Source organism: Ambystoma mexicanum, chromosome 5q, assembly GCF_040938575.1.
Source record: "Ambystoma mexicanum isolate Mex_15411 chromosome 5q, UKY_AmexF1_1, whole genome shotgun sequence".
Taxonomy (NCBI): domain Eukaryota; kingdom Metazoa; phylum Chordata; class Amphibia; order Caudata; family Ambystomatidae; genus Ambystoma; species Ambystoma mexicanum.
Window position 1 is genome coordinate 1,138,735,026 of NC_090933.1, and position 26,835 is coordinate 1,138,761,860.

A 26,835-nucleotide genomic window follows, 5' to 3' on the forward strand; every position below is an offset into this window, starting at 1 on the left:
ATTTTGGCCCCCTACTGCAATTTCAATTGAAGGATTGCACGTCCCTGCAAGAACCTCCCAGAGATTGTGGATTGTTGGTTTTATCTTCACTCATGATGGATGCAGAATAGGAATTTGATGCACACTATTTCCTCCTGATGAAAGTTCCGTACAAAAGACATTGTGAACTGAAACATGTCGAGAGATCATTTACCTCTGTAAAAAAAACAGAGTGACCACAGGGACATCATTTGTCAATTTCTCCAGCATGGGGTCTGGCATGGATTCACATGCTCATGCTCATGAATATTCCCCGTCGTCAGGCTGGGAATCCTCGGTAAAGAAAAAACCAGTATCAGTTTAGTTTCTGATCTGTCTTTCGTAGTAATAACCAATCACTGGTCTCTGCGTCATACTGACCACAGCCAATGACTGCCCTCTACCTAAGCACCGCCTCTGACAGCCATCTTCAGATTTTTACCGCACGTTCATGTGTTGGGATCCTCGTGCTATTGCTCTCGAGCGTTAGTGCTATTTTTTTCACGTTTTTTCTCAAAAACTTCGTTTTTTCGGTCAAAAGAGCCTCAAGCTCCTCCGACTCTCCATCCGATCAACGGGGACCCGTTTCGGATTCGTCTGCGCCCCTCAAGGGTGAAGATTTCGTCGAGCTACGCTTTTGGAGGACTCCAGAATTTTCTCAGGCCTGGCCATGGCCCAGGAGAAGGGAAGCTCGATGCCCGGAAAGCTGTTCAGGGTCTGCCCTGGATGCCAGCTGCAGAACGTCTTCAAGGAGGACGAACACTCTTTTTGTCTTTACTGCCTACAACATGTCGGAGCGGACCATGAAGGACCGCCATCAACGTCTCGCCAACTGGCTAGAAGGGAAGAGCCCGTCCGGCGAGAAGAAGAGGAAGAAATCCGAGCGGTCTTCTAAGACCTTTGATGACGCCCCGGCGACGGGGGTCCAACATAAGGCCAAGCACCGCGAGTCCGCTGGCACCGGGAGCGCCGAACGGTCGGGCTCTACGGGCGCCAGGCAGGGCGCACCCTCCCCGGCACCATCAACCACGAGCCAACGCTCTGGGTCGGGTAAGAGGAAGGCCGAGCACCCGGCGAAGCTCCTGGAGAGGCCCCGGTCGAGTTCGAAGGCGGAGGGGGAGCGAGGCAGTGTTCCCCCCCCCCCCCCTCAAGGATAAGGCGGTGAGCGCACCTAAGGTGGTGAAGGCCTTAATCCATCCGGCCAAGCCCTCTATCGAAACTGTCAGGGCCCTGGGTTGAACTGCTGCTGGAGCAAGACCTGCCTTTCTGCCAGCTACACTGGTACACTGGACTTCACTGGAGGTGAAGGACTCCTGCAGGTGTTGGTCAGCCTCCCCCGGTTGGGAGAAGGAAAACAAGAACTTCACTTGTCCCTGAGCACCTGGTTTGGGACTTGCAACATCCTGAGAGCCCGAACAGCCAGCATCCCTGTGTTTCTGCTCTCAAAGCACTTCAAGTCACATTCAAAGCAGCAGCACCTGTAGGTGCTGCGTTTTGGCACTCACTCCAACGTCAAACGACTGTTGCTGCTCCATGAACGATTTTGCCATCTCACTGCGCATTGTGGCCTGGCGAAAAAAGATTTCGTACCACTGCATCTCAATCAAGCGCCTTGAGCCACCAACATCGTCCCCTTCGACCTGAAATCGAATATCGAATCGACCCTGTTGGCCCCCTTGACCTGTTCGATTAGAATGCTGGATCGAACTGCAACCAGCCCTACACCTGTTCATTATCTGGATCACCAAGTCGCCACATCCAAACCGGATTCTAACCACTTGGACAATGATCAGCCTGGTTTGACTCCATTGAACTGCCAAGACCTAAATAAGGTACTTTTGGAAGGCCTCTGCCCCCTAGGGTCATTTGTGGGCACCCTGGAGATTGCTTACGCTCCTTTTTGCACAGTTCTCTTCCAGAAAACGAATTATTTTACATTGTGGTGATTTATTGCTTTTTCCCCCTCCCTTCTAAGTATTCTGAGTGCTTGCATTATTAGAAGGATGTGGGGCCAGAGCGAGCTTAAGCCTGGTTTAGAGCTGTATGCCCGGCTCTGGCACGACCTGAGTGTCTTTGAAGGAAGAGCCCGCCTGGAGCAGAGCCAAGCATCACTTCATTCTCAGTCACAGAATAAATAAGTGACACTGCCGGACGCTGACAATTAAAGAACTGCATAAACCCATTTACTTGCACAGAGTACTTTGTCTATCTGTATAGAATTGTACGTTTGTTCAAAACCAAAGCTTGCAATGGGAGCATGTGTGCTATGAAATCTGCCTTTCACTTTAACTTTCTATGCAATCCTGGGAAAATCATTCTACATGAATGTGTTGTATTTCCTTTGGATTCCACAATTGGGATCACTTAAGTAATTATAATAATAATTTAGCATTTATATAGCGCTTCGAACTGAGCGCTGCTCATTATTACCCACAGTGTGTGGTGCTCATTTATCGACCTCTGAAAGATGAAAGGCTGAGTTTGGCCCTGGCGGGGATTTCGAGCCTGCGTCGGCACCCTCTGGACAGATGTGAAAGCGAGCACTCGACTCTCTGTGCTATCGGACCGACTGTTGATGCACTACACTACACAAAAAGCTGCACTTTTGTACAGCATTGTTTTTTTAAATTGATTTATTTGCAATTTTTGCTTCATCACAAAACGTTTAGCAAAAATTAAGAAACTATTCTGTACATTCCTTTTTCTTTCAAATGCAGTGTCACCATAACCTCACTTGCAGGATCCGATTTTGTCCAGTAGCAAAGTGTCCTCCAGACAATTCGTGAAATAGTTCAGCCTTTAGAGGTAAGAATTTTCATCTTATCTATCATTTCCAGTTCGTCATCCACAGAGTATTCTGCTATTTTGTTCAGTTGTCTTTGCAGACCGACCTCTGTGTAGTCAAATAGAACCAGATCGTTTCCATACAGAAGTTGGATGATCTTCACCTTGCCTATTTTAAAGGGGGGGGGTCGGTCTTCTTATTTGGTCCATGTAGTTTCCCAAATCTGCGATGTACAAGTTATACAGCGATGAGGCCAATGGACCAGCGTTCAAAACACCTGAAACCAAATTTATGACTGACTTTCATCTGTGAGCCAGGGAAAGACCATAACAGTAAGATCAATTATAAACTGGCCTCCATGCAGGAAGAGGAAGAACATGGTTCTTGGGCCCGACTCTACAGCCCTGGCGTCAAGATCATCTCGATAGCAGAGACCCCATTCCCCAGCCCGACGACTCAACAAAATAAGCTTTCACTTGTATCTTGGTCCATGTGAGGCAGAGGTTTGTTAAGTCTTTCATGAATTCTTAAAGGACCTTAAGGTTTTTCTGACAGGTTTTTGATTGGAATGCTTAACTGGGGTCATGTGCAGGATGTTGAAAGGCATGGCCAGATGGTCAGACCAGTCAAGCAGGAGAGGAGAACTGTAGTGGAGGGATGGCAGCACAGAGATGATTAGGTTGACAATGTTACCTTTCTTCTGCGTTGGGGTCTTTCGTGAGCTGGCGGCTGAGGGTGTTTAAGGTTGAGGAGAGCTTCCTTCATTGGTTTTGTGGCTTTGCTGCTGCAGAGGTTGAGGTCTCCTAGAAGAATATTGTTGGCATGCGTGAGGGACATGGTGGGTGACCAGGCGATAAAGTCTCTGACGAGGCAGTGTTGGGTTTGGGTGGTCTGTAGACTAGATGGAAGGTGGCTGTGCCAGTCGGGGAGAGTGGAAAGTGGCAGGAGAGGACTTTGATTGAAGGACCCAATGTTGACGTCCATTCTGGTGCAGGGCCATGAGTTCTTGCGGATGACTTACAGGCCTCCACCTGTCTTGTTCTTCTGTTCTATGTGTTGGATGCTGTAGCCGTCGGGGACAAGGATGTCTAGGATGTGGGTGGAGGTGGGTGCCAGGCAGGTCTCGGTGATGAATATGACATGAAGGTTGTGTGTAGTGATGAGGTTGCTGATTTCTTGCTGCATGTGTGATTGGTGAGCATCAACATCCATATTGTGGATGGTGAGGGGTGCTAATGGGTTTGAAGCTGATGTGGGTGAGGTTGCTGCATTGCCGAGGGACGGGGCAATGTCATTGCCTGGTGATGTCCTGTGGGGACGGAGGGAGAAAACCTATGCGGCATGTAATAAAACCATGTTTGCTTTCCTTTTTGACACCATGGTAAACCAACAATACAATGGGCAAAGCAGGCAATGCCCATATCAAAAGGAAAAACAGTTAAATAGTAAATGTCACCTTCTTTTTAAGATTACTTCAATACATTGATACACAATTTCAATGTTGTACTTAAAAATGACACATCACAAGCTACGCCACACAGTAAAGCTCTATACACCCAAAGTGTAGGATAATTCGGAAAAATTGTCCGAGACCTATTACGCAACTTTTACTCCCATTCAGACATTGGGTTGTGAAACATAGTACTGTCTCCAGTCCGGGAGGGGGGCATTAAATACAGTAAAAAACTAGAGGAAACCCAGGCACCGGCTGTTGGTGGTCCTACAGACCACATACAATTCAGATTCTTGATGGTCTTGCCCAAAGACTGTTCTATGTTGGGAGGAGGTTGTGTTGGAAGTTCCATAGAAGGTGCAGAACCAACGCACACACAATAGGGTAAGAAGCTTATACAAGAACCCCTTTTCTAATCTTTCTGGTGATTGTTGTGATCAGTGTGTTGCTACGCTTCCCCAGACTTCCACGACTGTGCTTTGTTCGTGTTTCGCCCCGGGCTGAGAGTTTGAAGGAGGGAAGCCACAGGTGTGTTGCATTCGTGGCTCCTCCTTTAAATGCCAGTAGACCTCCTATGGCCTTAGTTTGACTCTTGCTGCCTCGACAGGGCTTTGCTTGCGCTTCACTTGGGCTGAGGTTATTGAAGAGGCACGGGTGTGTGGCAGGTGCTGATCGTTCTTAAGTCAGCAGACCTCCCAGGGGATTGGTTGGACTTCCCTGCTGCCTCGGTTGTGCTTTGCTCATGCTTTGTGGTTTCTTTTAGGGCTCGCACATTGTAAAGGTGCAAATCTGGCTTTTAATGTAGGTAAGTTTCTTTTTTCTGCTCTTAAATCCTTCCCGTCTTCACGCGTCTGCCAACATTTCTTCTTTGGCTGGGGAGGGGTGGTTAAGTTTGCTTCTGGCTGTAGCATTGGTGGGTGGTTGAGATACTACTTCAGATCTAGTCTGCTTTCAAAGCAAACCTTTTAAATTGGAGCTTTCAACCCTGATGTGGAAACCAGCAGCACATATGGCAAACTATCTTTTGTAATTCTAAAGTTGGCTCTGTGGGACACAATGTCTCAGTTGAATTTTTATTAATGTGTTGTATAGCCCAATTATAGCCATTTATCTATTTTCTCTTTACCATCCCAAGGATTAGTATTTTGTTACTGTTCTCTATTCTACTTTATCCACTATAGTCACATGATTAGGGCATTATGGGATTTTAATTTCTCTTTTGTAATTTAATATCCGTAACTTGCTCGACATCGGTTATGTTATGGCTAGAGGACTGTTGAGATTCCCTTTAAGTGTAATCAAAGTACATCGTTTAAAGTGCATAGTCTCTTGCTTCATGAAACAAAATTAATTACGTATTCATGCCTCTGAATAGCTCATTCTTAATTTGAGACCAGTTAGTGAAGATCAAAATGTTTGTACGTTTTGATTGAACAAACATCCTTTAGGAGAAAAATAACCTGTCCAGTAACAGTATCAAATGGGCAAAATCATCACTATATATTGGGGAGCCATCAAAGCTAGACATTCTTTTTAAATGGCGTAATAGCAGCCACATATCCGGAATACCAAAGTATTGCTATTTGAGCCCATTGTCACATCACACTTATTTTAGGCTGCATCTTTAACTTTGTGGTTTATGGCAGTGTGCATTGTACTGTACTGGACTTGATAACTTTGTTAATGCACTGATCTGTATCTGTTCAGAATGTACTTTTGACTAGCAACATGTCTATCAGTGTGACCTTTGGGTATTGCATGAGGCCACACCAAAGATCCGTTCAGCGGAAGCACTTAATGGGTAGCGTTTTAGATTATATATGATTAGAAATACTGAATTTGTGTTTTGCTTTAAATGTTTTCCATTTTTGAAAGAATGCCTCCTTGTCGATTAAAAGGCATTTTTGTAGTTTGGTATCGATCCTTGATTACAGTGAATTAAACTCTTCTTCGATAATCATAAGTACATGTACACCATCTTTGACAAGGCGCATCGCTAGAATGTTGTTCCTCTTTGTATCAGGTTGTTGTTGAATCTAATGCACTCCTCTACCTTCCTTGTGGTAACCTTTTTGAGTTTACAAGCGCCCCCCCTACATTTAGGGGGAGCAGTTCATGCTTTACATAGATCACACACAACTTTTAACTGTAAACATTGTTTCTTTATTCTCCTTCATTGCAAATCCATTCTATGCCAACCCCACTGCAGTTCTTATTTTTCAGTATTTCCTTCGGACTCTGAAAGGCACTCTAAATTCTTGTTGGTTCTTATTCTGATTTTCCTTTCCATCTATTACTGATCACCATTACGGTGTACTACATTTTCTGATTTTGGGGTTTCTGGGTTAGTACACTTGTTTACTTTCATCTATATTCATTCCCATTTCCTTTAACGCCCTTCAACACTTGTGTTCTCACTCAATCAGAATAGTTTTCAGAACAACACTAGTGTGGGGTTCCGAGAAGCCAACCTAGTGGATCATCAAGGGCTTTTCACACTTGGAGCTAACCAAGTTCACTGGTTGGCATAAGCAGAGCTGTAAGGCTTGGAGGAAATGGGGGTGAGGGGTATTTGATTTGTGTAAAGGTACGATTAACAGCAATTGAAGACCGTCTTAGAAGGTCCACTCGGATCAATATGAAAAATATAAGATTTATTAAAAAGCATGCCATTAAGTCAAGGACACTTCACATTAGGTGAGTAATCATGAACACACATCTATACAATTGGTAATATGGCATTTATAATGCGCCTATACACATGTTTCAAGGTGCGAAGCCGCAAGGGAGGGGGAACAGAGGGAAGACTGAGACAGCGATCCTAGTAAGCCAAGTGTCATTCAGATTGCAAGTGCAGGGGAAGGGGAAGAGGAAAAGTGCGGAGCGGAGGGGGTTGGGGAGAGTGCAGTAGAAGGGCTAACGGAATAAATAAAATAACAGAAGTAGGGCCAGCTTGTGGCAAGTGCAAAGGGTAAGTGCGGACAACCGGTGTCGTGGGGGGACTGTAGGGATACAGAAAATCAGTCACCAAATGCGGGGATTGCCGGGGAAGCAGTGCAGATGGGTAACTGGCAGGGCAGGGGGCCTGGGCCTGAGATCAGAGGGTGGCCAGGTGACAAGTACAGTTTCAGCCAGGAGTTCAGCCGGGGAGAGGAGGAGAGAAAGCAAAGAGGAAGGTTTTGAAGTGCTTCCGGAACCGGAGATGGTTCTCCAAGTTTCAGGGAGGCTGTTCCAGATGGAGAGCCCCAGCCGAAGAGAGATCTACCACCAACTTGTTGCTTGGAGATGCAACTGACGCTGAGGTAGTTGGAGGGGGCTGAGCGAAGAGCTTGAGAAGGAAGATATTTAGGAAGAGAGTTGAAGGTTTTGAGGCCCCAGGCCCCAGAAGGCCTTGTATACATGCAGAGGGTTTTGAACTTAATCCTCGCAGCCACTGGGAGCCAATGCAGAGGTTTCAGTCCTGGAGAGATACAATCCCTGGGCTTGTGGCCAAGGACAAGTCTTGCAGTCCGGTTCTGGATGAGTTGCAGAGGGCAGGGAGTAGAAGCAGGCAGATTTAGAAAGAGGCTGTTGTAGTAGTCCAGCCTAGAGAGCACCAGAGCTCTGGAGACTGTGAGCTTCTGGTGGAAGGAGAGGAAAGGAAGAATACCTCTGAGGAGGTGTAGCTGGTAGTGTGACTTCTTAGAGACATCAGAGATGAGAGGAGAGTGTGGAGCCGAAGATGACCCAAAGGTTTTTTGCCTTGCAAGTGGGAGCAGGAAGAGGGCCAAGAGAGGCCGGCCAGAGTCGCAAGAAAGGAGGTAGCAGGTGTGCCGATGAGGAGCATCTCAGTCTTACTGACATTAAGTCGGAGATCATTGGCAGCACACCACTCCTGGATAGCAGACAGTCAGATGAGGGAAGGAGAAGAGGTGGCCGAAGGTAGCCTAAAAATGAGCTGTCTCTCCTCCGCATAGCACTGAAAGTTGGGACAGAGTGGTAATGCGGTGGGCAAGAAGTGCCAGGTATTGGTTGAACAGCCGGGGGGAGAGGTTAGACACCTGAGGGGGGGCACCACAGGTAGAGATAGAGGAAGGACCCAAGTTGGACCTGGGAGGGTCGATCGGAGAGAAGAGGTCGGCCACGCCAGGGCCTGACCCGTGATACCCAGGTTATCACGAGACAGTTGAGCAGGATGGCATGGTTGACCATGTCAAAGGCAGAAGAGAGGTCAAGTAAGATGAGGACACAGGTGGTATTGGAATAAAGGTTTGAGAGCAGTTCTTCACAGATGTTCAGGAGAGCAGTTGCCGTGCTTCTGGCAGCTCTGAAGCCAGACTGATGGTCGTGAAGACAACCAACAGATTCAGAAATCCCAAAAGGGAATTGCACACCACTTTACAATTCATTCCATTCCAATCACACTAATGCAATGCTGTTTAAGGTAAAGGGAGTGAAAATAAAAATGCTTTGTCAATAAAAAGACTTATTGCCCAAACGCTTAAGCAGTCCTTTCCTAGCCATACAGTTCAAGGTACCATTTATTTATTGTTGCTTGTTAGGCGCTTATACAATAGAAATATACGGTTTCAAAGCACCCACAAGGCAGGGACAGTGGGAAATGTTTTGAAACTAGTTTACAGGTATGTATCTTGATAGTGGTCAAGATTGTCCACCCTTCCTCCTCCCACCTTCCCCACGCAGTGCAAGAGTTGGCTACAGAAAACAAGGTTGTTTTTATGTCTAAAACATGTTCTTAGGTAAATGGGACTTCACAGAAGTGAAAGCATAACTTCCAATTCCTAGTCACTGAGGAAGGATTCCACATACCGGAACTCCACCATCAGGTAAGGATACTAAAAGGGATTAGACTATATTCCCTTTGAATACCAATGGGTAGGGTGCCAAAACGTGATCCTCTGTCCCCAGCCTCAGTTCTAAGAAATACCACCCAGAGATGATGGATCAGGGATGCAGAAGCTATTTTCGGTGTATGGCTAGTGGTGGATCTGATTCCCCAAAGCAGGCACAGTTGCAGGGTTCCACCACTTTGACTGGGCAGATGGTCAACATTGACCGCTGGAAGTGCCATTGCGATGGACAACCCCAGGACACAACAGGTTAACAGGAGTTGGCAGGGTGACCCTCTAGGGTCAGGCAGGTTCCGTCTTGCAGGTGGATTAACTCTGGCTCCAGGAAGGCCCCTCTTCCAGGTGCAGAGTAGCAGCTGCAGGCGGCCAGGTTCCTGTCACATGACAAATTAATCTGACGTGCCAGGCCTCCAAGTAATATGGTGTCTGGTGCAGCAGTGATGCCCTTTCCATGCATTATCCGCTCCTGCGATGTATCTGAAGTCCACATATGGCAGTAAGGCAGTGCAGGACTTCCTGTTCGCAGAAGGCCTAGGTGTTCATTGGTCGCTCGTTCTCTTCTGCATCTTAGTCTCTGGACTATTGGTTCCAGTGGGCAACCTCCATAATGGTCCCAGACATCTCCACTTGTACTTAATCTGGGCTGGGGACTGTTGCCCAACATCCTTAAGCAACAGACCTACCCTGCTGGAATGTGTTTTGGGAGGTCGCCCCAGTAGCGTTTCAGGCACACATGGCATTGTCTGTAAGTCTAGGCCTGGACCCATGGAGTGTGTGATCTTATTTGGAAGGTTTCACCCTCCAATGGCTGGAAGACAGCCAGAATGTAATTTGTCTCAAATTGCAGGACATGTACCACGAGGAGGTGCCATTTTGAGTATATGCTAGCTCAGGAAGGCATTATTGTGGTAAAATTGATGCACACTATTACACCAGGAAAAGGTGTAGTAGTAAAAATCGTTATCACGAGGGTTAGAGATAATCCTAAAAATATATATTTTTAATCTCTTTTCAGCATTTCAGAACTTTATAGATCCAATAAAATATTGCAATAAGCATTCAATAACCTAAGTTTCCCAACCTCTCACATCGTATACTTCATTATCATAACCACTCTATGTGAAACATAAAATAATAAAGCATTACCAGAGGTACTCACTAACCCACACTAAACCTCACAAAAGACCACATGAACAAATAAGGGAAAGAAAACAATAAATAAAGGGGGGGGAGGGCGGGAGTAAACTTACATTTTCTCACATCTATCTTACCCACCTCTCACAGTCTCACTACTATATCAATCATAAAGGGCTTCAAACGATTCTCATAACCTTAAGTAGTCTATTCTTCATTGAGACCTTATCATACTTTGCTAGAACCTGTAATTCCACCAACCAATCTTCAATATTCGGTTTCTTCCTCATCTTCCAAATCCTAAGGATTAGCTTAATCGCTACCATCACGGCCCTGTCAATCCAGAAATTGTGTTTTCTAGTGTTCACACATCTATCCTTATGTAAAAGCAAGATTATGTTTGCTGCAGATCTTTCTGATGCTTGTGAATCTGTTTAGAATTGCATATAGTCTGACATCTAGTGGTAACTGCAGAGTATTGTAGCTCGTCTTTCGGAGATCGAAAGGGGACGTTGACATGAGCGTGCCTGTGTAACACTATCCCAAACGTGACGTGTAGTGTACCCAAAATCCCTTGCGCGTCTAGGTCCCTCAGATAGTTTTTTTCCGACCCAGCTAGCTGGTCGCCTTACGTGGAGCTCTTACAAATTGCAAAATTATTTTCTTTCCCGACCTCCGGTTATTTATATATTATTCATTCCCTCTTCAACAATTATTTCTCAACCACCGCCAAACACAGCGGAAGAGCAGACTTTGACCGTGGGTGCTCCGGTTGACTGCGTGGCTGGGCCTTCTGGCCGGCCTATACAGTAGAGTGGGCTCTGGGAGGCTTCCTTTCTCAAGAATGTTTTTCCTTCTCCCCTCTTTGGTTTTGCAATCTCTTTAATACACCTTAGCTATGGACAGGACACAATTTAAATGTTGCCCTTCCTGTAGGGGCAAGTACCTCTGGAAGGAATCGCACTGGATGTGCAATAAGTGTCTCCCTCGCGATCACCACTAGGCATCCTGTTGGTCTTGTCAGCTCTTCCGTCCTAAGACTATTAAGGAGCGTCTAGTTGAGCAGTGTGCAGCCTATGCCATTATGCAGGTTGTGTGAAGCTCCCCCCATCACCGCAGTTGTTGAGTGATAAGGAGGTAAGCGACGGCCGTGGCTCCGCTGCGCATGTCATCGACCTCATCGGAGTGATTTCGCTCCGAATCGTCCGTCCCCGGCCCCACCAGGCAGGATATTATTTCTGCTATGGGGAATGTACACCCGGCAACTGGGACACACCCGCAACTCATAGAAGCAACCACACAACCCCCAATACCGCCTCGATGGATTTGTCGAAATAGTCTAAGGTGCTAACGAGTACGCCAAGCTCCTCAGCTGCACAGGCTGATTTGCACGATCGGCACTCCTCCCCGCAATGGCATAAGCGGCATGCGTCCCGGCCCTCTACCGACACAAGAGCGCCAGTACCAAGTCACAAGGCTGTCGAGACGCCTCCTAAGAGTGCGCCGACGCTTAAAGTTCTGGCTCTGTCGAAATCTACAGCGAAGCTGCATGAACAGCCACCCCCCCCTCCCCTCTGAAACTGCCTTGCCCATACAACATGCTATCTCAGGACAAGGGGGGCGGGGGAAACACTTCATTCTTGCCCGCAGTCTCAACTTAGAGGCCGGGCATCTCCAACTTCCTCAGATGCATGGATATTCTTCGAGAAGCAAGAAAGCCTAACACCAGACATTGCTACTCTAAAAATGGAAATGCTTTGTCATCTGGTGCAATTCCAAGAGCTTCAATTCCATGGACTGCTCTCCTACTCATATTGTACTAAATCGGACTCTCCTACTAGACTCTCTGGTTTAATTTTTAATTCTCTCAAGGTCCACTTAGCTGCACTTTCAGCTTATACCACGTCCCAGCAAAAGGTGTTGTGTTGGAAGATCCAATTAATGAAGGCTTTCATGGAAGGGGTTAAGAGCATTCAACCCCCCCCCCCCCATTTTTCACCCGGCTCCCGGGTGGCACCTAAATGTGGTATTAACCAGACATATGGGGTCTTTTGAACCTATGCACAAGGCACGCATCAAGGCACTCGCTTACAAAATCGCCTTCCTTGTAGCAGTCACTTCTATAAGGAGTCGGTGAACTACAGGTCCTTTCAATTCTAGACCCTTTTGTCACAATTCAGAGAGAAAGTAGTTCTGCACACTCACCCACGGTTTGCACCCAAATTCATTTCAAAGATCCATGTGAACCAATCTATAGAACTACCCACATTCTTCCAGAACCCCACTAACGTGGTGAAAAGCAGCCTTCACACACTGGATGTGCGCAGGGCAGTCATGTACTAGCTGGAAAAAACTAAACCATTAAGGAAAACAAACACGTTTTCAGCTTCAGTGGCGGCTGGTAGAGAAGGGGAACCCTGTCTCTAAATCGGCCAGCTCAAGGTGGAGTGTCCATTGCATCACACTCTGTTACGCTCTTGCCAAGAGAACTGCCCTTCAAGCCTAGCGCACACTACTCGGGGCACTGGAGCTTCCATAGCATTCATTGCAAATGTCACTCTCTAGCCCATTTGCTAAGCGATAACTTGGAGTTCTGTACAAACCTTTACAAAGCACTATTGCCTGGACCCTCACTCTAGGTCTGATTCTCATATGGGACAAGCAGTACCAAGACCTCTTTTCACTACTGTTCCGTCTCACATCTCACCACCAACTCCGGGTACTGCTCGCTAGTCCATGCACAGCATGTGATTCTAAGCAGATTCACAAGCATCAGAAGACATGCATTACTTACCATAATAGCATTTTTGATGATTGTATCTACTTGGATTCACATGCGCCCACCCTTCCTCCCCGATCGGATGCAAAGAACATAGACTTCTTACTACTACTTCGCTCTATCTGTACTCACTATGGTCATAAGGCTCCCTCACGGCAGAAAAAATACAATCCGAGTACCTCGACGCATGATGGATTTTGGGTACATGTCATTTTAGGGATAGTGTTACAGGCACGCCCATGTCGATGTCCCCTTTCAATCCTCGAAAGACAAGATGTAATACTCTGGGGTTACTACTAGTTCTCCAGCATGGGGTCTGGCATGGATTCACATGCTCATGAATATTCCCCGTCGTCAGGCTGGGAATCCTCGGTAAAGAAAAAACCAGTATCAGTTTAGTTTCTGATCTGTCTTTCGTAGTAATAACCAATCACTGGTCTCTGCGTCATACTGACCACAGCCAATGACTGCCCTCTACCTAAGCACCGCCTCTGGCAGCCATCTTCAGATTTTTACCGCACGTTCATGTGTTGGGATCCTCGTGCTATTGCTCTCGAGCGTTAGTGCTATTTTTTTCACGTTTTTTCTCAAAAACTTCGTTTTTTTCGGTCAAAAGAGCCTCAAGCTCCACCGACTCTCCATCCGATCAACGGGGACCCGTTTCGGATTCGTCTGCGCCCCTCAAGGGTGAAGATTTCGTCGAGCTACGCTTTTGGAGGACTCCAGAAGTTTCTCAGGCCCGGTCATGGCCCAGGAGAAGGGAAGATCGACGCCCGGAAAGCTGTTCAGGGTCTGCCCTGGATGCCAGCTGCAGAACGTCTTCAAGGAGGACGAACACTCTTTTTGTCTTTACTGCCTACATGAGGACAAGACGCACGTGGAGAAGGACTGTGCGTTTTGCGGCAACATGTCGGAGCGGACCATGAAGGACCGCCATCAACGTCTCGCCAACTGGCTAGAAGGGAAGAGCCCGTCCGGCGAGAAGAAGAGGAAGAAATCCGAGCGGCCTTCTAAGAACTTTGAGGATGCCCCGGCGACGGGGGTCCAACATAAGGCCAAGCACCGCGAGTCCGCTGGCACCGGGAGCGCCGAACGGTCGGGCTCTACGGGCGCCAGGCAGGGCGCACCCTCCCCGGCACCATCAACCACGAGCCAACGCTCTGGGTCGGGTAAGAGGAAGGCCGAGCACCCGGCGAAGCTCCTGGAGAGGCCCCGGTCGAGCTCGAAGGCGGAGGGGGAGCGAGGCAGTGTCCCCCCCCCCCCCCTTCAAGGATAAGGCGGTGAGTGCACCTAAGGTGGTGAAGGCCTTAATCCATCCGGCCAAGCCCTCTATCGAAACTGTTGCGGCGGCCCTGGCTCAGCCTGTGGAGGCTACACCAGTGGTGGCGACCTCGGGGCTCAGTCTCCCTGCCACCTCGGAGGGAGTCCTCTTTTGTGCCCATCGATAGGACCCCCGTGAAATCCCCCGTGGGGAAGAAAAAGGGGGGGCAGGGCGTCGTCGTAGATTCGGCCTCAACCTCGGAGGAGGAGCTGGTCGAGGTCTTAAGCCACGGCCTCGGCGTGGAAGAAGACCGGCCCGTCGGGATGGATCCCGACGCAGGGGACGACATCGTCAAGGGTACCGACGGGGCCCCTGATCGCCGGTCGGATTCCCCTCTGCCAGCGCCGCGAGACAACTCGGCGGCCATTTTGTTGGCTATACAGTCCTTATGCTCAGAGATAAGGACGAGACTACCGTTGCCGACGGAACCTCTCCCGTCGGGGGACCCAGAACCGGGACCTTCTGGTGTTCCCCCTACCAAGAAAAGAAGGATCCACCCTCCACCTCCTTTTCAGCCGTTGCGCCCCTTCCAGCCCTCCTCCCCATCCACCCGAGGGGGTGATACGGGGACTGACACGGCAGCGACGGGTACGGACGACGAGGTATACGACGAGGATGTGCCGTCGTCGCCTCCCACCAGGGCTTCTCCGCCCGACGAGATTGGATCGTTCCACTCAATGATCGCCAGGGCATCCGAGCTTTTCCAACTCTGCCCTGAGGAGAAGAAGGAAGGTTTCCTTTATCAGCGGCGCGAGGCCAAGAGGAAGACGGTCCTCGCGGTGCCTCTATTGGACGACATTTGGGATGAGGGCCTCACCCTGCTCAAGAACCCTTCCACGACGCCAGCTAGAAGAGACCGGTACGAGAAAAAGTACCGGGTCCCGGACACGGCCCCCTTGTGCCTCCGGGCGCAGCCTACCCTGGACTCCGTCGTCTCCGCGGCAGCCAGGAAAAAAGCGCGGGGGGTGCGGCCTCCACATCGACTTCCCCACCGGACGGCGAGGGAAAGAAATTGGACGCTATGGGACGCAGAGTCATCTCGTCTGCAGCGACGACGATTAAAGCTGCCAACGCCTTGGCTATCGTGGCCCGATACGACAGGGAGCTCTGGTACAAACTGGCTCCCCTGCTGGACTTCTTGCCGGACGACAAGAGGGCAGTGGCCCTGGAGATCCTGCAGGAAGGTGAGGTGGCTTCGGACCACGTCATTACCGTTGCGACGGACATCGCCGACACTGGGTTCCGCCAGTTGGGCAACGGCGTTTGCCTTAGGCGGCGTGGATGGCTCAAGGCTACGGACTTCCGTCAAGACGTTCAGACCAGAGTCCTGGACATGCCCTTCGATGGGAACAACCTGTTTGGGAAAACAGTGGACGATTCCCTTCAGGCCATTAAAGCGGACACCGAGACGGGCCGGGCCCTTGGAGTTCTGCAACAACGACGGACGCCCTTTCGGAGCAGCGGAGGCAAGGGTGCCTCCAAAGGTTCCGGCGGCGGTTTCTCCTCCTACCGTCAAGCGGCCCGCTCGTCGTCTCAGGAGGCCTACAGAGGACGAGGCAAGTCTGGCGGACCCCGCCGTTGTCGCCAAGGACAAGGCGCTAAAGCCTCGTCGAAGCAGGATTGAACAGGCCGGGGGGTCGGGCCCCCACCGAAGCACCCCGGTGGGAGGCCGGCTGGCGAGCTTAGTCAGCGTGTGGGAGCCCATCTCCACCGACCGTTGGGTGCTGGACGCCTTGGCCTGGGGCCACGCGCTCGAGTTTCAAAGAAAGTGTCCGCGCGTCCCCCCCCGTGGCCAGGAAAGTCCCTCAACTTCTCCTGGAGGTGAAGGCGATGCTCAAGAAGGGCACCATCGAACTCGTCCCAAAGAGGCTTCGGGGCTCCGGAGTCTACTCGAGATACTTCCTCGTGAAGAAGAAGACGGGGGGGATGGCGCCCCATCCTGGACCTGCGACGTCTGAACAAGTTCATCAAGGCGCAAAAGTTCCGGATGGTCACCCTCCAGCACGTCCTGGGTCAGCTGGAGGAAGGAGACTTCCTGTCGTCGTTGGATTTGGAGGATGCCTACTTCCATATTCCCATCCTGAAGGGGCACCGAAAATTCCTCAGGTTTGTGGTCCAAGGGCGTCATTACCAGTTCAAAGCCCTCCCCTTCGGACTACGGTCGGCACCCAGGGTGTTCACCAAGTGCCTCGCACCGGTGGCGGCTCAGCTGCGCCGCGAAGGGATCCACGTCTACCCCTACCTGGACGACTGGCTCATCCGAGCCAAGACAAGGGAGCTTGCCGTGGTTCACACGGCAAGGACCGTCCAACTTCTCACGAACCTGGGATTCTCCGTGAACTACGCCAAATCCCACCTGGTACCCGCGCAAGACACTCTGTTTCTGGGAACGAGGCTCAACACAGTGTCCCTTCTGGCCTCCCCGTCGGAGGAGAGGACCAGGACCATCCTGGGCAAGGTGCAGCGGATGTTGGTGGCCGACGCGGCCAAGGTGAGGTCCATCAAGTCCCTCCTTGGAATGATGTCTTCCTGCATCTACCTCATTCCCATGTGCAGGCTCCGGATGCGCACGTTGCAGGAGTTCCTGGACGCGCGCTGGATCCAAACGACGGGCAGCTTCGAGGAAAGGATCACACTCGACGAGAGTTTCCGACGAGCGATCCGGTGGTGGGGCACCCGCGCGCATCTGACGGCGGGCATGGACTTCCAGACCCCAGCCCACCAGGAGACAGTGACCACGGATGCCTCCCTGGAAGGGTGGGGAGCGCACACCGAAAATCTGCACGCAAGAGGCATTTGGCTCCAGACGGAGAAATCCTTACATATCAACGTCCTGGAGCTCCGTGCAGTGTTTTGGGCCCTCAGGTCCTTCCTTCCGTCCCTCAAGGGCAAGGTGGTGAGGATCTTCACCGACAACACCACCACAATGTTTACATCAGAAAACAGGGCGGAACCAGGTCCCCAGCACTGTCCAAGGAGGCGCAGGACCTGTGGCATTGGGCAGTCGCCCAAGGGATGTTTCTGGTGCAGTTTCATCTGGCAGGGATAAAAAACACCATCGCCGACTCACTCAGCAGGGAGCTGCGCTCGTGCCACGAGTGGGAACTATGGCAGGATCTAGTGGATCACCTCTTCCGACGGTGGGGCACACCCCAGATCGACCTGTTCGCGACGGCGACGAACTCCAAGTGCCGGAGGTTCGCCAGCAGGTTCCCCAGGCGAGGAGCATGGGCGATGCTTTCTCGTTCCCCTGGGAGGGCCTGTTCCTCTACGCGTTCCCTCCTTTGCCACTGCTAATCCGGCTCGTCAACCAGCTCAAGAGGTCACGGTGCAGGATGATCCTCGTCGCACCTGCGTGGCCGAGGCAGATATGGTTCCCGGACCTTCTGGACTTGTCAGCGTCCCCGCCAATCAAGCTGCCGGTGGACGCGGATCTGCTCTCCAGGGAAGGAGGCGCCATCCTCCACCACGACCCGAAATCGCTGAACTTGCAGGCCTGGCTCCTGCAGCGCTAGAGTTTGGAGGATACGACATACCGGCCGACTGCAGAGAGGTTCTTGCAAAGGCCAGGGCGTCCTCGACTCTTAAATGCTACGGACACAAATGGAAGAGGTTCTCTGTCTGGTGCCACGCACAGAAGATTAACCCTCTACAGATTACGGCTCCGCAAGTACTGCCGTACCTGCTGACGCTGACCAAAGCTGGACTGGCATACGCGTCCATCAAGATTCATCTTGCTGCGATCTCCCGATACACCAGAACCACGGGGCGGACGTCCTTGTGGTCTCATCGTCTGGTGAAAGAGTTCATGAAGGGACTGTTCAGATCGTTCCCGCCGGTGAAGGCTCCGGCCCCGGCGTGGGAGCTCAACGTGGTGCTGACCAAGCTCATGGGACCTCCGTTCGAGCCTCTGCACTCGGCCCCGTTGAAGTTTCTGTCGTGGAAAACAGTGTTTCTTGTGGCCATCACCTCCGCACGACGGGTGGGAGAGATCCAGGCCCTTTCCTGCAAGGCCCCGTACTTGACTTTTCACGACACGAGGGTAGTGCTCAGGATGCACCCCTCCTTCATGCCCAAGGTACCGTCGGACTTCCACCTCAACGAACCCTATGTGTTGCCTGTATTCTTCCCGTCGCCTTCGTCGCCGGCTGAGAGAACTTTGCACTCGCTGGATGTGGCTAGAGCGCTGAAGTTCTACGTGGACCGCACAAAGTGTTTTCGGAAGACGTCACAACTCTTTGTGAACTTTGGACCTGTCAATCAGGGGAAGGCTCTCTCGAAGGCTTCCATTTCCAGATGGCTCACCGGCTGTATCATGTACTGTCATCGGTTGGCAAACCGACCGCTGCCTGGCCGTCCGAGAGCCCATTCCACCAGAGCGATCGCAGCTACCACGGCGTTCCTTTCTGGTGTGCCCCTGCTGGACATATGCAGGGCTGCTACGTGGAGGTCGACGCACACCTTCACGAAGTTCTACTGCGTCGATCGGGATTCCAGGGAGGAGTCCAGGGTCGGCCAAGCAGTGTTGCGCAACCTGTTCGCCTGAGGTGAGCCTGGTGAGGTAAGATGCTTAATGTTGAGTTTGATGCAATGCTTAATGTTGAGCCTTTGCCACCTCCCGTGGTTGTGCATGTGTGTACTGCTATGTATTCTTTATTCATGAGCATGTGAATCCATGCCAGACCCCATGCTGGAGAAGGAACAAGTTACTTACCTGTAACTGTTGTTCTCCATCATGGGTCTGGCATGGATTCACATGCGAACCCTCCCGCCTACCCCTCTGCGGCTCTTCACTTGGTCATACTGCCACTTCACGTGCTTCCAAATCTGAAGATGGCTGCCAGAGGCGGTGCTTAGGTAGAGGGCAGTCATTGGCTGTGGTCAGTATGACGCAGAGACCAGTGATTGGTTATTACTACGAAAGACAGATCAGAAACAAAACTGATACTGGTTTTTTCTTTACCGAGGATTCCCAGCCTGACGACGGGGAATATTCATGAGCATGTGAATCCATGCCAGACCCATGCTGGAGAACAACAGTTACAGGTAAGTAACTTGTTCCATGTCGGACTATATGCACAGCATGTGAATCTAAGCAGGTACAATCATCAGAAATGCTATTACGGTAAGTAATGCATGTCCTATATTAGTAACAGCAATTTTGCCCATACATTAAAACACTAAAAAAAAACTGTGCAAACAATTTAGAACCCAAATTGTTCTACTTGCGGCACTCTTCAATAATAGTGCACCTTCAATGAATGAACAGCATGTGCATCGTGTGTATTTGACACTGAACTCACGTATTTTATCGCATCATTGATTGTTCTGCAGTTGTTCCTTTTTTAATAATGGAATTAGATAACTTGTCCTAAAGTTATGTGATGGCATGCAAAGAATAAAAAATGTGTGAGATTGCCCATGCATAGCAACAGAGGTTTAAAACCCGGATCCCTGCTTAGAATCCGAACTCTGGTATGCTATTAGGCGCGTTATAAAAAAAAATTAATAAATTAAATAAATACATTTGTTCTTACAGGGGCAGAGAGGACTTGGGTAATAATTTTTGTCTACTCAATAACTGCACTATGATAATCGGAAGGCAATTTGCTCTTGGATTAAAGAACGCACTTTTGTGGCGCGGGCTCACGAACCAATGTGCATAATTAGCTTTTACCTCCTGACAACCGTATGCAAAATATGGAAAACTGACTGCTTCCTTGTTTTTACTCTAAGGCGCTGGGTCCTTCTCAGGTTAATTTGGCTGAGTCAAACCATGGTTGCATCCTTTTTTTGTTATATTTGAGGTATAACAGAATGGAAACCAAGGGTATTAAATTCCTTCTTCTTTTGGTTTAACCAAGGAGTTTTCATACTTGTATCTGAAACCAAATGTGTTTAATGTGGCTCTGAATTTGACCATAGTCTAATTCATAAGAGCAAAGGTTTAAGCCAAATTGGGTTTTTTAGATATCCAGGCCCGCTGCTTAGTGCAACTGGTATTTCTGTGCACTTTTTGCAACTCCAAAATGATGACGTCTGACTTTATTTTCTTTAATCTGAATTGGAGGCACAGAGGAAAACCCCCAAACCTATGACCCGTACACACTGTTTGCAATCAAGCTGGCTTGGTAGATGGGGAAGTTCAAAGTCAAAAGTTAAGCCACCCAGATCCTTACTGAAGTTGATAATGGTGCCATTAACCTGGGTGAGTTTAATTGTTGAGCTGTTAATTTGATCATGCCAGGTGAAATTGCTATTAACACATATCCCAAGATATGTGAATGTGGAATCCACTGTAGTTTCCTCCAAGATGCAAAATGCAGGGCAGAGTTCAGCGAGTCTTACCGACATACATGAGCTTGGATTTGTCAGCGTTCAGGGACAGATCCCTGGAGTACATGTATCTGACATAACCATTGATGAGTTTCTGAAGGGACTTCGCATTGTGAGCCAATAGAACGGCGTCATCTTCATAGGAAAGGACACATGCATTCTTGCCTGCTTTTCTAGGTGTGTCCTTTGTTAATTCGCTTAGCTCTTGCAAGAGTGTGCTGACATAGATTAAATAGAAATGGCGCCAGCACACTCTGCCAGACACAGTAAATGGTGAAGTAACCTCTCCTGCACTATCCAGTCTCACCACAGCGTTAATTGGTATGCAGTGAGATTAACAGATCACGAAGTGGCCACGGGATGCCACGAGAGTACCAAGAGTGCTATAGCTTTTGCTGGTTCATTCTATCCAAGGCCGAGTTCAGGTCCATAAACCACTGATGCATTGAGGTTCGATTGCCCAATTTCAACCTAAGGTTCAGGACCTGCTTGACTGTCCCAACACCTGCTCTGAACCCATATTGCTCCTCAGATGAGATGTTATCAGTCTGTGCCCAGTCAATTATTCAGTTGTACTCCACTCTACCTAGCCATTTAACAGTTGGAGTCAATTAATGAGTTGGGATGATGGCATCTAATCAGCGATTCTTTCGAACTCGTAGGGATTTGATTGTTAGATGTTCTAACATTAAAACATTTTGTAAATACAGTTACTAAAATCAGATTGTCCTGTTCAGGGCCTGCATCTTTCCCCAATGGAGTGGAAAACTGAGCTCTCCTTATTTCCGTGACCAAACTGCACTGGAGGATAAGTAGATGTGATCTGTTCCCAACATAGGTTGTTTGCAAAGACTAGACAGGAAAGGGTGTAAAACAAGGTTCACTGCCACCACCGTTTCCGGTGCAAATTACAGAAATAAAAATATAACCAGGTAAAAAAAAAAGGGCTTGGTATTACAATGGTTCAATTAAACGGGAGAAAAGCAGTGCCCCAGAACAAGAATTGAGCAGATGATTGAGGCGAAAAAGACTCATCACTCCAAACGCAGCCAGAATTCCAAGTCAAGGATTCCAGATGCGCTAGGGGCTCGCTGCAACGAATCCATAACTGCGTTTGTTGAAGTTCAACACTACCCCACCATTGAATGCTGTCCTTTTCTGGTGGTTCCTCTTCCTGCCTCTTCTTTCTGGTTCTCACTTCGTGCTGACCTGTTCTCTACTGCCTTTCAGAAGAATTCTCAACTGTATAGAAACACTACTTTTTCTTGTACTGCTGTATGAGCCCCATACAGTGCTCTTGGTGAATATGAAATACGAGTACGATGATGTATGCATGGAGGGCAGAAGTCTCTTTACATCATTAAAAAGTTTGTTCTCATCGATTCTGGGTGGTCACAAAACCTTTGGTCCAGTAAGGTAAGCATTTATTTTCTTATCTTTTTCATGTAGTGCATTAATCTAGCATGCAGGTCATGGTGCTATTACAAGAAGCTCTCCACCAAGGGCAATTATTTTCATAAGTGCCACTCAACTAATTTTCTTCAAAGTAATGGTTCAAAGTAGTTGATTTGTTGGCAAAATTGGTTTTGGTAAATTAAGTAGAGTAGTCCATGAACTAACTATTTGGTACATTCCCCTGGGAACAGTGATGTAATTTTGCTTGTAAACTTTGAGAACTGATTAGTTGAATAATCTGCCGCTTTCTTTGCTTTCATGATGAAGACGTGAACAGTATTGGTGCCATTAAAATGAGTAAAAAGCCTCCAAGCCGTCCAGGAATAGAGTTTGAAGTTGGTGCTCGTTTGGAAGCGCAGGATTGCTTACAAAAATGGTATGGAAGTAAATTCTCTTTTTTCTGATAAAGCTTTATTCATGGACAATATGTGTAAGGTGCCTCTACCTTGTTTGATTTCTATATATGTATGAGTGGACTGCAATCTGTAGAAGTCTTGAGCAAAGGAGTCTGACACCTCGCTGCACACATGTGCATGCCAGGAGTACCCAGGGGGAAAAGTGGATGAACCCTGGCAAGGACCAAGGGAAGGTCCACGCATATGGTAGACTGCTACACCAGTGCCCCTAGTTAAATAAACAGACAAGAGTCTGGTTTCTTGTAACAAGCAAACGCTTTCTTTTATATATTTGTATCAGTCAAACCAATCCTTGTTACACATGAGCCATATTACATTACTGAGCTCCTAACTGAGGCTCTCTCGGGCGATACAGGAAAGTAACTATGTTCAACAGTTTTCATTTAATCACTTTTGGTATTATTAATTACACATTTTCTGCCTTAGGTTTTTCTCAATGGGTCCTGTGGGTCCCTTGGGACCCAACTCATTCTCATTTTTTTGAATAACTATTCATATATTTAAGTGCTGGCACCTGGGAATTTGTGCATACACCTTTGTTCAATTAATCTTCATATACCTCAGAGATCCCCTGAGAACTTGCGCATTCCCCTGGTTAAACTAAATATACACATTTAACACTGAAGTCACCTGAGAGAGTGCACATTCACCTTTGGTAAATAAATATTCAAGTATATCATGTAGGTCACATGAGAACATGTGCATTCACATTGGATGAATAAATCTTCGTATACACCAGTGGTCACCTGAACGTGCACATTCAAATTGGTTTAATAAATCTTCGACTTGATCGGACCAACTCCCCCTTTCACACAGGTAGCTGCAGACTACCACTGGGAGGGATCTAACTCAAGCCACATTACGTCAAGCTCCCCAGCCAAGCTACCGGGCCATAACCCCTCCTCAGCACAGCGTGCGGGAAGGCCCCCTCGGAAAAACCATCCAAGAGGGAATGGTCACGTTCTGCCCCCAGAGCGGGCAAAGTGTACAAACTACGGGCATGTCAAATCCCTGTACCCCTCGGGGCTAATATGTCACCAGAAACCCAGATCAACCCCCCCCTATACCAGTATAGGTCTAAGACTGGTCACATGAGTAAATGTGAAGGATCCTTATAGTATCAGGGTGGACCAACCCCTTTGGCGCACCACAGCGCCTTCTTCAGAGTCTCTGAAAGTCGGCCGAAAACCACTTTCTTCGGAGTGGATGTTAACTTACATGACTCTCAGCATCCCTCTGGAACAGGAGAGGAGAAAATGATCAACTGTCCGGACACTCCACGGCCCACGTGTTAGCCGGCAGGCGGCTCACGCAGGGATTGGGAGCCGTTTACCTTTCCGACCTGACTCAAGATTCTTAGAGCTCACACCGCCCCGCTCTCTCTGGGTAGCGGTGGCTTGCCTGTTGAAACACACGCCAAGTGCGCCCTTAACTAGAGCCCCCGGGCACACTCCCTTGACCCCGCGTGGGGGCGAGAAACTGGTTTCCGCCAGGCGGACGGCCTAACGGGAGGGCCTGTCACTAGACACCAGAGTGCCTGGATGCCCTCAGTGGCAGACTTGAGCTCCGGTCTTCATTCGCCTCTCCCCTGCTCTGCTTCTACTGATCACACTTCCCCCCCCCCCCCCGCCCCCCCTCCAGCCACTTATCCTCTGTGGGGACTATCCAACTGTATCCGCCAGCAGGGGGGACTGCGACAGTCCTGAGGTGCAATCGCCTCACAGACAACACCGCTCCCCCTGCTGGTGGAGCCTACCACCAACTTTCTACACCCTCTCTGCGTGCCAAAAAAAGGCATATGAATGTACAATGATTCCAGAGTGTAAACAAACATGACAGCCATAATAACTTCACACACATCCCATGCTCACAGAAAACCCACAGGAAATGCGGGTTTACATATGCAAAAAAGTAGTCTCTTACAACACTGCACGGATGCCTGTTCATTTTAAAAGTCGAGTAAATTAAGTATTTTTGCAATGATAAATGGGTTTTCTGTTAAGTTTATTTTGATGCTGACTAACCGAAATTAGACTGTACATTATGTTTTAACACATCTGATTCGAATGCCTAGCAGAAATGGCTTGACAGTATCATGTCCATAAATGCCTTCTACATGACCATGGCTGTATTGTGTAAGCCAGACGTATGCAGAAATCGGTTTGTTTTGAAGTGTTTGGTTGTGGAAGGGAGTGTGTAAAGGTTTGGTGGATTTTTAATCTGCTTGTTTTACATATATGCTAGCAAGCAGAAGTTTAGTGTGATGTGTATGAAGAGGAAGGTGATGGCTCTGGTGTGGTCTCCGTATATTCTGTGCGGTACAATTCAAGATGCATGGTTAACCTTTTTATCTTCACTCCGGCGTTCCGGGCGCCTATTTGGGGTATCTATGAAGTTCATCAGGTGAAAACTATTTTATGTTCTTTGAGATCTGCTCTTTATTGCTTTTGGTTGGTGTAGTTGGGGACATCATTCTGGACCCCATGCAGGGCTGTTAAGCTAAATTGTAGCTTACCTTAAACTTTACACAGCAGGCAAAGCAATGGTAACCTTCACTTCCAGCTATGAACTATACCCATATTGGGGCTTAATCTTTCAAGTTGCTGGCTATAAAAACGAACTCTCCTCCTCAATTATCCACATACACACAGCACACCGTTTCTTGCTCACCAATAGTCTATTATCACTAGCCAAAGGCTAGAGGAGTATACACATTTTGAGGCCTGCCCTTATTGTGCTTTGTAACACTATTGCAAGAGAACAATGGCTTGTAAGTTTAATGGTTTTATTTGAACTTATATTTGTACATAATCAAGTCTGCATTAATGTAACTAGCTTCCAATTTAAGAATGCTTCAGCTTGTACAGTAGGCTGCAGACTTCTGCTTTAATATATGAAGCTGACCTGTCAATGCGTCCTGCTTTTGATTGGCCTACAAGAACCTTGTTAGGTGCCTATGCCCTGTCCTCTGTTTGTGCCATGGTCTAGCCCCGTTTCTTGGTACCCGCTGGGGGGCACTTGGATTTCATGTTCTCTGTACCCCATATTCAGATGTTCTTGTTGTGGCCCAGGGCCAATGCGTGCTGCTGGTCATTTGCCTCCTTGGTTATCTCAGTTCAGGAGGGGAATACAATCTGATCTCTTGGGACAACCAAATTGTATTGCTGTACCGCGCAAGGCCTGATCAATGTTGGTAGTCGCTTAATCCTTTTTTATATTTGATGATCACACGACTTCTGAACCAGGCAGTGGTTTGTTCCATGATGTGTATTAACACATTGTTTTACCCAATTGGTTTTATCATGCAAGGCAGTTTCCAAAATAAGCCGACAACATAAGAGTAGATGGGCTGGTGTTGTAAACTCAAACATCCTCTGCTTCAGCAAAATTCTGGCCACCATGCGAGGAACCTGCTGAAAGAGTAAATCTGACCCAATATGTATGCCTTTTACATTAATGAAACTGGCCATAAAGTAAAGTATACTCTACTGGGATATTGTGGGAGGTAAGGAGAGGACGTGGAGCATGTGTATGTATGGTAATTAAGCTTAAATAGACTTGGAGAGAGAGAAATCACGCTATCACAAATTAAGCTGCCTAGTTTATCCCATGAACAAGTTGAACTACTGGAGGCCCCATGACCGAGGGAGTGGTTAGTGCAGTGACCCCAGGAGGAGACGGACTCCCTGCAGAGTTTTATTAAGAATACAGAGAACAGATTGCTCTGAAGCTGATGTATGTGTGTACCTTGGCCTTGGAGAAGGGGCTACTCCTCCCCTCCTCAGTACGCTTGGAGTGGATGTTTGCAGCTCTACAGCACTTTGGCATTAGATGAAGGTTTCTGAGCTGGGTAAGGCTGATCTATACGCTACCTAGGGGCAGAGTCAGAACAGGAAAGTATTATCTCAGAGGCATGGGATTTGAGGAGCTGAGCACTAGACAAGGATGTCTGCTGTCCCCTATGTTATTTATATTGGCACTGGATCGGGATGGAATTTGCGTTTGTGGTGATGGTTCCTGCCGCGTAATTTCACTATATGCAGACAATGTTTTGCTCTATATGCAAAACCTGGAGTGTAATTTGTCTTATGTACGTGAAAGTGTTTGATCATTTTGCGACACTCGTGGATCACTATTAACCAAATGAAGTCCTATATTTCCCTATTCGGGGCGTTGGCAGTGCTGGAGAACTCGCAACTCCTAATCTTGGGACTCCCATGGGCTGCGGAATAGTTAAAATACCTGGGTGTGGAGATCTGAAGGGATGTGAAGTCCTCACACGGATGTA

General features: G+C 48.5%; 1 protein-coding gene across 6 annotated transcripts in view; it reads left to right on the top strand.

Moving 5' to 3' along the window:
* Positions 1-26,835, top strand: part of PHF20L1 (PHD finger protein 20 like 1) — a 1,153,412-nt gene that overhangs the window by 53,795 nt on the left and 1,072,782 nt on the right. For all 6 annotated transcript variants that reach the window (XR_011278670.1, XM_069621650.1, XM_069621651.1 and 3 more), the window contains exon 2: positions 22,399-22,507. Coding sequence is in view for 5 of the 6 variants with exons in the window: in XM_069621650.1 (XP_069477751.1) it covers positions 22,425-22,507 (83 nt within the window). In the remaining variant the exon portion in view is untranslated. The remainder of the gene's footprint in view (positions 1-22,398; positions 22,508-26,835) is intronic.